Source organism: Nomia melanderi, chromosome 2 (genome assembly GCF_051020985.1).
Source record: "Nomia melanderi isolate GNS246 chromosome 2, iyNomMela1, whole genome shotgun sequence".
Lineage (NCBI taxonomy): Eukaryota > Metazoa > Arthropoda > Insecta > Hymenoptera > Halictidae > Nomia > Nomia melanderi.
In genome coordinates this window covers 25,906,577-25,918,657 of record NC_135000.1, presented here as the reverse complement: position 1 = coordinate 25,918,657, position 12,081 = coordinate 25,906,577, and the positions used below count along the sequence as shown (strand labels likewise).

General features: G+C 46.4%; 2 protein-coding genes across 11 annotated transcripts in view; both read right to left on the bottom strand.

Moving 5' to 3' along the window:
- Positions 1–86: 86 nt before the first annotated feature.
- Positions 87–12,081, bottom strand: part of bdg (sodium-dependent transporter bedraggled) — a 30,068-nt gene continuing 18,073 nt past the window's right edge. For 9 of the 10 annotated variants that reach the window (XM_031991004.2, XM_031991006.2, XM_031991011.2 and 6 more), the window contains 11 exons: positions 7,574–7,752; positions 7,272–7,488; positions 6,923–7,176; positions 6,463–6,686; positions 5,621–5,777; positions 5,210–5,490; positions 5,007–5,138; positions 2,934–3,161; positions 2,654–2,851; positions 2,453–2,500; positions 87–2,105 (listed from right to left, as the gene is read on the bottom strand). In XM_031991004.2, coding sequence (XP_031846864.2) covers positions 1,212–2,105; positions 2,453–2,500; positions 2,654–2,851; positions 2,934–3,161; positions 5,007–5,138; positions 5,210–5,490; positions 5,621–5,777; positions 6,463–6,686; positions 6,923–7,176; positions 7,272–7,488; positions 7,574–7,752 — 2,812 coding nt within the window. In that variant the 3' untranslated portion in view covers positions 87–1,211. The remainder of the gene's footprint in view (positions 2,106–2,452; positions 2,501–2,653; positions 2,852–2,933; positions 3,162–5,006; positions 5,139–5,209; positions 5,491–5,620; positions 5,778–6,462; positions 6,687–6,922; positions 7,177–7,271; positions 7,489–7,573; positions 7,753–12,081) is intronic. The other variant, XM_076364465.1, reaches the window with a different exon arrangement.
- Positions 3,135–4,999, bottom strand: LOC143174198 (TNF receptor-associated factor 5-like). Its single transcript, XM_076364472.1, has 2 exons — positions 3,257–4,999; positions 3,135–3,182 (listed from the first exon to the last, which is right to left on the bottom strand). The coding sequence occupies exon 1, from the start codon at positions 4,715–4,717 to the stop codon at positions 3,317–3,319; it is 1,401 nt and encodes a 466-aa protein (XP_076220587.1). The 5' UTR covers positions 4,718–4,999; the 3' UTR covers positions 3,135–3,182; positions 3,257–3,316.

Here is a 12,081-nt window from a genome sequence, read left to right as displayed (position 1 = left end):
GGTATTACATAATATGAAATCGAAAATATCGTTCGCGTTTTTTATCTTTCCTCGAATTCCATCGATTTGAACGAAATTGGTCGGAATTTACAAAAAAACATAAAAACTTTATTATGGTCCATAATATCAGGTATAGCAGTTACACGTATAAGGTTTAGTTTAGAATATTTGCGATACTATAACTACTTAATTCTCTATGTAATAATACACTTTTTACATTATTCTTTTCTTTGCCGGATTTCAGTTCGCCATAATCGTATTGCTGTGTACTGCTTAACGTACATATATCGCTGTAAAGTACATACATATATATTTTTTTTATTTATTAAATGAACATCGCAGTATTTATACTTGCATCGATCGAAAACATGCGTAATTTTCGATGAATGCTGGACGGACTATGTACTTGTAGTATGTTTCTGTGTATATATGTGTGTGCGTGTGTTTGTATATATGTACGTGTGTACGTGTCTGTACGTATGTATGCGGTTGCAACACAAACCGGCCATTACTGTTAATGAACGATACGCTGAACAAGCAAACTCCAGTTAAAATGATTCGCTAATATGCTATATACATCATACATAAACACGTTAAGAACTACTAGGAGACTATAGCGATATATCTTCATCGACGTTTCATCTGCACAGTCTCAAATACAAATTGTCGAAATCATTGTAGACAAAGTACACCGGTTCGATGCGAGTTAAACATTAATGAATTTCGACGTGCGCGAAATTATCAAATCGCACAGGCACGAACTAAATATTCGAGGTGCTCGAACTTCGAAATGCTAAACGAGTACGTTGAACGTTTCACCCCTTGATCTTTGTTCGATTTCCGTTGACGCCTGGCAAAAATTATCGTGACACATAGAACGTTAAGATTATGCGGTTGCGAGTTAACAAGAGAAAGAAGTACTGCGTTCAGTCTGAAAGAATGACATGATACTCTCGTTTCTCGATCGATGTCGTTCGATCGGAGGCCAATCCGTTTCTGCGTTTCGTGATTTCCACGGTTTCATACGATCAGCGCGAATTACTAACAGATCAGAGTAGATCAGCGGAACACAAAGATGGGACGAAGTAATTTCATCAAGATCATACAAGGGGAGACCATCAATTTATCACGACGCGCGGTGTCGCCGGAATCCATCAGAGTAATCGTACCCGGACTCTTTCCTCGAGTAAAACTGAAAATAAGGACACAGTCTATATCACAGAAACGGAGTGGTCCGTTTCCACGGCAGTCTTTTTATCGTTACTATCGATGTTAGCCTGTTCATCGGAGGAGACTAGAGACACGTCCTTTGGGAGGACTAAGGATTCTTCGCCAATCGGTGCAGCGGCCTCGACTAGATTCTCGACGGAGGCCGCCGTTGTCGGCTCGTCGTGGCAAAAACTTCTACGCAAGGACTGCTGGGTTCGCGTGGTCCCTCTTCTAATACTACTTCGTAGCAGATTCGCGACGTCGACCGCGGTCAGATTCGAGCTGCTCGACGAACCGGTGGTAGACGGTCTGGTCCGAGTCCTCTCGAGCGTCGAGTGCATCCGCTCGATGGAACATCCGACCGTGGTAGCGATCCTCGTCGTTCTGTCTATTGTATTAGGCCTGTGTCTTTCGAGAGCGTCGTTTCGCATCGTAGACGCAATGCCGACACTGCAACTTCCGCCGTTGTCGCTGCCGCCGCCGCCGTTGCCGTCGCCATCGTCAACGGTCTCAGTCCTTCCGTCGCTCACGTGAATCGCCACATCCTGCGATTGCCTTCCCTGATTCATCTCGACGAGGACCGTTGCATAATCAGGGGGCGGAGGTTGCAACGCCGGTCTCTGCCTTGGGGCGCTGCTTTCACCGAGCACGCTCGCTATTCGCCTGACGCTTCTCCGGAAACTTTGCCGCAGCATCTTGGCGATCCTTGCCCCGGTCGCAGTAGTGTAACTAGGGGGAGGCGTGTACTTTGGCGGTGGATCCTCGAACGGTACTTCCGTGGTCGCAGGCACAATACCATTCCCGTGGATGCTGGTGCTTGTGTCGCCGCCTATGTGCGTCTGAGCATCTCGCGGATCGTCTGTCTCCAAGGAGGGTCTGTACAGCAGCTGGATCCTCTGTGGAGCGATCATTTCTTGGTTAATAGAAAGATAGGGTCGTTAAGACGATGTTCACGACAATTGAAAGCAAGTGCGCTACTCTTTGCGTTAACTCGTTCACTACCAGCGCTTGTTTCGTTGACGGTCTCAATTATATTTTCTTCAATACAATAAATCTTCTAAACAAAGTATTAGAAAGATGAAACGAGTCATTGAGTTCCTAAGTATAATGTAGCTTATCATTAATAACAGTATCTATAGGATTAATTTCATTTTTATCATATAAAATATAGGATTACGGTGACAAATGTGTGACGCTGGTAGCGAACGTGTTAATGTTTATAGGAATCAACCATCAGACTTACGCCGTTACACTGTTCACAGTGATTTACGTTAACTTCCACTTGATTGCTCTACGGTTAGCACAAACAGAATAAACGTGTTTTGATGTTAGCGAATGAACGTAGCTGGTTAGAGAGCAACGCTAAGATCCAAGTGACGCGTTACGGTCCGATACGACCATACGGATCCTTGAGAGGAATTTCGAGAAATACATTGAAGCTTACGTCGAATATATCCGGAGGACCGTTGTTCAAGTATCGGCACGTCTGAATGATAGCCACCGCCGGTATGGTTAATATCGGTATCAGTTGGATAGCAGCCCCTAGTTGCCTCGCCCACACCGACCAGTAATCTTTGGTAGTGCGTCGATAAGAGTAAAGTTCTCGGAACCCGGCGCTCTTAAATACCGTGATACTAAGTACCTGTTTGGTTGGAAATCATTGATAGCATTATACGCGTTCGGCTTTGGTTCATGCGCATGCACGTAGCCATGAAGATACAAACCATCAGGATAACGGGCAGCACGACGTTCCAGGTGAAGGACAAGAGAGGTCCGGCCCAGTGCCTGAGACATCGACCAGTCGGTGGAAACAATTCGGCAACGACCGCCTCGCCGCTGTGGGGACGACCTCGCACCGCGAACACAGCACCCACTTGCACCAAATACAGGATCATTATCCACCATGAGCCGCCGATCGTGTAGTCCAAGTAATATACCACGTGTATACCCAGCTGCGAACAAAGTAAAGAAGTCTGTAAAGAAGAGAAGAGGAACAGTCTCCGGCAGAGAAACGATTTGCTGAACGAGGAAGTCAATGGGTATTTACATTGGGGATTGCATCGATAGTTTCTATCAACTATCAACCACGTGGCTATTTCTCGACTGCTCACGACAGAAGGGACTGTGTCGAGACACTGGTTTTTATGTCCCTCACTTGAATGTCGAGAAATAGCACGTTATCCTTAATATAGCCGGGGTATCGAGTCAACGTGGTATGCGGGATAAACATGTACACGCCGGATTCCTTGTTCACGGAGTCCGGATTCGTTTTATCGCGACCGACGGTCTTCACGAACTTCCTCACGTCGTTGGCGGGGTTCTCTTGGTTCCTCAATATGACCGTGGCCTTCAGAATGCACGGCCAATCCAATAGCGGGTCCCACTCGCCGTTTTCCACGCGGAGGCATCCGATAACGTGTCGGCCCCTCCACTGTCCTATGCCATTCAAGAATAACTCTAATCTCAACGTGTATCCGTACTCCTTATTGGAAAATCGTGGACTATAAAGGGCACACTCGCTCTCCTTTGCGTCGGACATTTTCTCCTTGTACCGGTCGATTCTCCACAATAGCCGACCGTTGGTCGGAAATTGGTCGCGTTCGCAGGTACACTCGAGGAACTCGGTCGGGTTCAGTTTTGCGCTATCTCTGATCAACTCCTCGAGGTATTTCAGATTCTCCTTCGCCTGAAATTTCAATCCCTTAACACGAATCGACTGGTCGCTCACGATCGCCGATTGCCTCCTCGCTTCTTCTTCCAGCGCGTCGATCTTCTTCGCCAGCGCCTTCTGCTGCTCCGCGAATTCGTTCGAGCTTTTGCAACGCATCTCTAGCTCCAGCTTCAGATCGTGAATCAGCTGCTGCTGCTTCCGCCATGTCTCCGTCAGACGCGCGGTCTCCTCGGTTAGGAATGACTTCAAGTCTTTCAGCTCCGTCCAGTAGTTACTCGAGACACGGTCTTGCCTGCTCCGTTGAGCGGACAGTTCTTCGTGCAGCAGGCTCAACTGTTCCGAGATCTGTTGGAAACCGATGCTGGTGTGTCGCTGGATGTCGTCGGAGCTCAGTTCCAAGTCGCTCAGGCGTTCGTTCAGCGCAGCGTCGGGTCTCGTCTCCGTGACACGGAGTCGCAACGCGTCGATCGTCTCTTGCTGAGAGTGCAACAGTCGCATGCACCCGACCAGCTTGTCCTGGAGACTTCTGCGCTCCCTTTCCTCGTTGTAAATAGCGGATCGAAGCAACGTCAGCGCGGAGAACACCTTGTTCCTCCACAGAGAGTCCTGAACGTTGTCCGGGATCCGACTGCTCCTCCTTGAGGCATTTCTGTCGCAGGACTTCCGGTGTTCTTCCATATTTTTCCGAGTCACGTAAGCGCGACAGCCGTACGGGCATTCCTCCAACACCGAACCGCAGTGTTTCACGTGTTCGAAGAGGTACCTCTCCTCCAGAAACTCGTTGCAAAAATAGCACGGTATGCTCCGGCGTACCACGGAATCGAGTCGATTACTCATCTTTGGTAACGACGGAACCGATGACTCCCACGATACTGGTGAACCGAGTAATCGGGTTAGCGGCGAGGGAGATAACCGTTATCGAAGTTATCTTAAATAAAATATTGCCGCGAGGCTTGGTCGATAAGCGAGCAGCGATACGGGTTCATTTTTAATCGTACAGAGATGGTGGTCGGCCAAGTTGATTCACCGACGCGTGACGAGTGTAAGTTCCGTTTCGACGTAATGTCGGCTTACAGGAAATCCAGGACAGCTGAATAAAAGATACAGGTGCGTTAGTCGTTCTCACCTCCGTAGCCATGGGCAGTCCCAGTATGTAGCCGCAGGCGCAGCTGAAGAAGGTGATGGTGGTTTCCCATAGTTTCATCATTTTCGCGTTGATAGCCATAATGCCGGTTATCACGCAGTGCCATATCGCCAACTAGAATGCCGGGAAGATTCATTGGACTCGGTCGACTCGTTTCGACGTCGGTTTAAATTCGATTCACGTACCTGTTGAGCTATTCCGAAGAGAATGAGGACAAAATAAAAGAGTACCGCCCAAAACGGGGATACCTGCTCGGTCCCCAGCAGCGCCAATGTCGCCGGAACTAGTTCCGTGGAGAGTCTCAGAGCTTGGTAGCCAGATTCGACGTTGAAATCCGCGCCGGGACGAGTTACGCGTTCTCCGACGATGAACGACGCGTGGGCCATAAATCTCTCCGGCGTGCTGCTGTATCCTGGAGGGGCGGGCTGGTTCACGGGCCTCACGAATATGTACGACGATATTCTTTCTGAGATAGGAACACGATGATACCTTTAGATAGGAGGTTCTCGGGGAACGTTGCCTCTCGCCCGGCGAAGATCGATCGCGGGGAGAGAAGCAATTAGTTACTCCGGTTCACGAACTTTCCGAGTACCTACCGAACGAACTTGGGATATAAACGTATCCGTGGTGCTTGAGAATCTGCACGCACGTGTTCGCCAAAAAGGCGGCGAGAAATAACACGACTATCGTTAATACTATCACGAGGCTCGTGTCACGTTGCAGGAGATGCTTGTGCTTGTTGTGAGCTGCGATCTGGAAGAGTAACATTTTGAGTAAGCTTCCCGTTTTCCTTGTGGAAACGTATAGTTAACTTGCGGTCTTTAAAGTACACGCTTGCAACATGTGAAGCTAAATTGCATGTCGACTGCTTAAACGATAGAAAAGAAGGAAACTATACACTGATCACTTGTTATTCAAGTGATTAAATCATTCGTTTGCAATTTAGTACTCCAAATATGAAAATTTCATCTCGTCAAAATGTCGACATTCGTCAAAAGTTCCTTTGCACTCGAAAGTTTTTCACTGGAAATATTCAAGACTCCGAAGAGATATAAACGACATTGTCCGAAACTAATCTAACAATAATTCACAGATAAATTAAACAATGAAGCTATTTAAATATTTCACATAGCAATACAAAGTTTAATTTAAAGTACTATTCAACTTCATAGTTTCCCTGCATTAAATCAAGTGGTCACTGAGAGTCATCTCTAGAGTGCAAAGGGTTAACACGTTGAACGCCGCACTTATGATTTCCCTTCTAGTTAGTTTCAAAGAATATCATCTTTGTCTTCTCAAGAAAATAAATATTTCTAGCGAGAAACCGAGTGCAACGGGTTGATTGAGCGAACTATAGTAATTCGATTTAGTTGGGGCTCATCGGTGACGGCATTCAACGTGTCAATTCGTCACACCAGATCCTGCGGACGAGGATTACCTGCATCGCGGCTGCGCCGAGTAATCCCCAGGTAAGGAAAACCTCGATGGACGCTGCCACCCAGGACTTGCCGTTGATGAAGAATTCCGTGCCGACGGTGGCGGGGAAGAGCTGATGTATAGAGCCCGGTGGCGTCAGACCGAGCAGTTTCGTGCAGAGCACCAGAGTGCCGAACACGGGTACCAGCGTGAAAACGTAGACCACCTTCCCATATGATCTTAAACCTGAAAGGATCATCGAACATCGCGTTACGCTTCGATCGAAAGCTAGAAAACCACCAGCGTTAACCTTTTAGGTACAAAAACCGTTCATGACGATTTGCGACATTATTCCCAAGTAGAGTTCCAAATGAATAAATTATAATTTCTTTACATATTTTCCGAATTGGTGCGAGCCACGAGAGCCACTACAGTGGCGTACCGTACCTAAAAGGTTAACGAGTCCGATCGAACCGCGATACCTTTGCTCAAAGAGACGAACACGATCATCCACACGACGGCCAGATTGAAGGCGACTTGAAATTTCAGCGTGACGACGCCGGGATCCGACTCGTTCAGGTGGTGTCTCTGCAACACCACTCCGCTGAAATAATCCGGCACCGTTTCGTAGAGTTTATACAGGGTGGAGGAGGCGTTCTGCGCGGGCCTGTCCTCCCTGTACAGGGACAACGGTTCCGCCCACCGGTACTTGTCCTGTTTCGTGATGAACGAATCCCTGGAAAAGCGAGAGACGTATTGCCGGTTCCCACCGTTCGTTCGTCGTCTACCGGTCGCGTAGAAAGGGGACGTAGAAAGAAAACGTACACGTACCTAAAGTACACGAACATCCAGGACACGCCGACGATACTGTAAATACCGATAAACGCTTGTGCAGTTAGGAGAGCTATACCGACACCCTGGAAAAGGGGAGAGATCTTCCACATGTCTACGGATCCAGCCGCTAATCTTTGCCCGAGGCAGACGTGTAACGTTAAAAGCGGAATGCCCAATACCAGAGACAAAATCAGGAACTGTACAATGAAATTCGCTGGGGAAAAGAAAGAAGAAAAAACACGGTCATTCGAATCGTTTGCCCCCGGGGTGACGCGCTCTCGTCTACGCCGGTTACTCACCTCCGAATTGTACGCTAAGGATAGAGAATCTACTTATATTAAAGAGGCCAAGAGTGCAACTGAGGCAGGCTAACGCAGGACTAAGAGCATGCGGCCATTTACCCAATGGATTCGCGTCCTCGTCTTCGTCCTCGCCTCTATCCCCGTCCCTGTCGACGTCTCTTTGCCTTTCGCATATCCTGGACAAAAGGGAAATCATAGATTAATGTCGAGAGATCCGCGGGAACTCGTAGGAACTCAACGAGATCGGAACGTCGCCGTGGTTCGTCTAGATTCGACGAAAATTCAGCTGTAAACTGTGTTTCGCTGGATATTAGTTGAATCGTTCGTGTTCATATTAGCGACTGACGCTTCTGAATGACTATGAAACAATCGTAACGTACAAGATAACCGATGTGAAACGCGAAAGGTTAGTAACGTAACTAAGTCGATAATAGTGTACAAACACTGCAACGCCAAATAATTAACCCTTTGCACTCGAGGCGACTCTAAGTCAGTCAAACCTATGAAGTTGAATATTAAGTAAATTAAACTTTGTATTGCTACGTGAAATATTTAAATAAAATAGCTTTGTCGCTTAATTTATCATCGCTTCAAACTAATTTAACGATAATCCACAGATATCGTCTATATCTGGTCGAAAAATATTGAAAATTTCCAGTGAAAAGTTTTCGAGTGCAAAGAGTTAATAGTTCCGGCGTTTCTTTGCTACGAAAGAACTCTACCGGAAATTAAGATTTTCTTGGCACTTAACGCGTTCAACCGTTCGCGTTCATTCTTATCAATTCCTCTAACCGTATCTTCGAGTAGTCGCTCGGAGTTGTATCGATTCCCGCGAAACGAAATTACACGTAACTCGACTGCGTTCGTCATCGTTACCGATCGATCGAGGATTAAGCGTTCACGATAGATCCAACGTGGAACGTTGAATCGCGAATCGCGGCGCGTACGCGCGGAAGAGCTCTCGAGCGCGTCGATAACGGATGAAGGACCACCGCGCGACGATGGTACCGTTAACGCGGAATAGAGATCGGTCTCGCCGCTTCTGCACGGATCCACCTTAAACGCGACTGGCGACCGGGCCCCGTTTCGCTCGGGGAATACGGAATCGTCTCCGTCGCGATCGCAGGACTCGCCGCGACGGACTGAATTATTCAAATCATTCGATTCGATTCACCGTTCCGTCGATCGCCGCGCGACCAACCGCCTTTCGCGGCTAACGCGCCGACCGCCGCGAGAATTTCGAGTTTCGCGTGGTAACACGTGCTCTTCCGTGACAACGGCGAATGCTATTAATAATGATTATTAACGCGTTAAGCGCCATGTTAGTCACTGGCGACTGAAGCTTCCGAATGACTAGGAAACAATCGTAACGAGATGACCGATGTGAAACGAAAACGTTTAATAACGTAAGTTGATAACAGTGTAATGTAAACATTGCAACGGCGAATAATTAATTGTTCCTGCTTTTCTTTAGTACAAAAGAAAAACTCTACGGACGCTTAAGATTTTCGCGCTTAATGTGTTGACCATTTGGTATCACTGTACTCGTATTACACTACTATCTAGCTGCTTATGTTACTAAATACTTTTCAAATGAATAAAGCACATCTGCTGTTCATACGTATCTACATGAGAATTAAAATATGCGAGAGAAAAAGTCTCGTTAAGAAAGAATAATTTTCATTGTAGTACGTTATAAAATTGGAGATATATCTCTAGTATATCTTCGTAGAAAATCGATGCATGAACTGTTAAAATGAATTTTCTTATAATGGTTTTCAAGGAATTTGAAAGCTCCGATCATCGACGACCGTGACAGTCAACGCAATTCCAAATGACGCGAGCGACATGGACAGGTTTTAGAAATTTGTTTCCGAAAATACAAAGGTCAGCCGCGGAACGAATCCCCGCGAAATATGCCGGGAATAGAAATAGAATGTCCCATCGATTAATCGATAAAACTGACCGCTTCTAACGACCACGATATACTTTCCAGCGACGTGTACTAATAATGCACGCGATTAGAGGCACGCGAACGATAGATTCGTCGCGATAATCCCTCCGGTGTTCCGAGTCGTTGCGGATTCCGTATCGTAACGATCGCACAACGGCCGGGGAAAGAAACGCGAAATCGCGCCTCTTTCGAAAGACCGGCCCGTTACCATAGAAAATACGATACAACACATAAGCGTATAACGTGCTTATGTAGCACTTATGTGTACGTAAACGCATAATCGTCGTAGATTTGCCGCGTCACATCTCCAGTATGATAATTGGTCGATGGTTACTCAGCACGGTCACCGTAGTCGGGTAGTAGCGAGGCTTCAAGGCGAAACGTGGCCAATTGGGAGACGATTCCTCGTTTCTAGACGATTGCTAGAAAAGGTAGGTTTCAACGATCGAAACGTACACGCGCGAAGAGGCGAGTTTCACGATTGAATCGTCTACGCGCGGGCAAACACGACGGCGACGTTCAACGGCTCGATCTTTGTAACATAGAACTCGAGCAGACTTTCCTTTTCCTCTAACAAAAAGATTTACCGAGCGAAAATCGTTGATAAGTTTGCATTCGACGATCTAAATGACGTTCAACAGCTCGATCTTTGTAACATAGAACTCGAGCAGACTTTGATTTTCCTCTAACGAAAAGGTTTACCGAGCGAAAATCGGCGATAGATTTGCAGTCGACGATCTAAACGACGGTCAACAGCTCGATCTTTGTAACATAGAACTCGAGCAGACTTTCCTTTTCCTCTAACAAAAAGATTTACCGAGCGAAAATCGTTGATAAGTTTGCGTTCCTCGAGATGAAGCATGACATGGCAAAGTTTTCAAGAATGATACTCCTTCGAGCTCGTCAAACATTCTGATACGCGAGTTCGCTCGGGTTCTGGTCCGAGTGCAGAAGAAATAGAAATTGTTTCCAAGTGCAACTGGTTCGATGCGATGAGAATTACGATCAGATCGTGGGAACGAATGCGATCGGTCTCGAGATGGATAGGCCCGACGAAACGGTTTTCGTCGATCGTTTCGTGAAACGAGAATTCGCGGTGACGCGATCGTCTGCGAAAGACTCATCGGAGGCCGATCACGGTCGCACAGTGCGGTCAAACGGCCGATTTCTGAAGAAAACTCGATAATTTAAAAAGTATGAGTGATACAAATGAATACTTCATACAAAAGATTGTAAGATATAGAGCTGAACACATGGTGATTATATTTCCTTCACATTATGGGGATATTATGAAGTTTTCTCAATGCCAATGTATTCTTCGTTTCAATGCCAATATTATATAAATAGACTAACAGAATGTATTTGCATAAAATTTGTATTTTTTCAATGAAAACCACTCTATGTAGCATTGACTGGTTAGCAACACGTCAGTAACCTTCGATTTTCGTAGTATACAGTCGATTTTTAGGGTTTCGTCCGCGCTGTGCGTCGTTGCGCGACGCATCGGCGTTAAGTGAACTTTAAATAAGTATTGCGACATCGTCGATCCTTCCGCGATCGTCCAATTCGCACCATCCGGTCAGCCGATCCGCCAGCGCGACCTTGATCCGCGTTTATCGGTACCGTTCGAAACTCCCGCCGCCTCTGCGGGTACCTTTCCTCGCGGCGCGGGCGGCGGATCGTAGATTCGGAGCCTTGATCGCGCAACTGCTTAGCTTCAGGGACTTGACTCGATCTCTCAAGGAAAACGAGTCATCGCCGATCGGCAGTTCCCTTCGACTGTATCCGGCAAAAGGTAAACTTCTATCGTCGAATCAAATTAAACGGCTACGAGCGTGCCGCAATAGGCGAAGAGCGAATCGGCCGATCGCAACGTTATAGCCTCGCGCGCGTAATCTTCGTTCATCGGGCAATCGGTTATCGAGCACAAAACACGGAACGGTTACAATTCTTTTTCTCACGCGCACTCTACCGATCTCGAGGAAAGGCCAGATCTTTCTAGACCGGTAGCATCTTACCGGTGTCTTCATCGCTTCGCGTTCTTCAAATTCGAGACAAGGTTCGCGAATGCTGAAATTAACGCTGGAACTACTGTACCAGTTGAAACGACTGATTTCGATATTTTCGCAATTATTTCGAGATTTAGTTCTTCGAATAGTTTATATTATGTTCAATATTATTAATATTGATAATAATCGTTTACTGCTCTCTACGAACTGTCTATTCTTTAACCCTTTGCGGTCCGAAGTGCTCTCGGTTTTTCACGTTGAGGTTCACGTCGCCGTTAGTTCATTCAATTACAGCTTCATATGACGCATTTATTTATTCAAGAATATCTGAGAGTCATTGAAATGTTACCTTTGAATGGTACAATTGTGATACTACAAATAAATATAGAAAAATTGTTGAAACAAGTAGAGGTTGCAATAAAATAGTCGAGTCTGACATAGGACTGCTAAGGGTTAAAATGCATTTCAAATAAAATATAATAATAATGTAGTTATCAAGGAAAAACGCAAAAGAAATTCAAAGTGCAAAGGTCGACTCAATG

Coding starts and splice junctions, on each gene's coding strand:
- LOC143174198 (XM_076364472.1), bottom strand. CDS start 4,717: ATGAGTAATCGACTCGATTCCGTGGTACGCCGGAGCATACCGTGCTAT.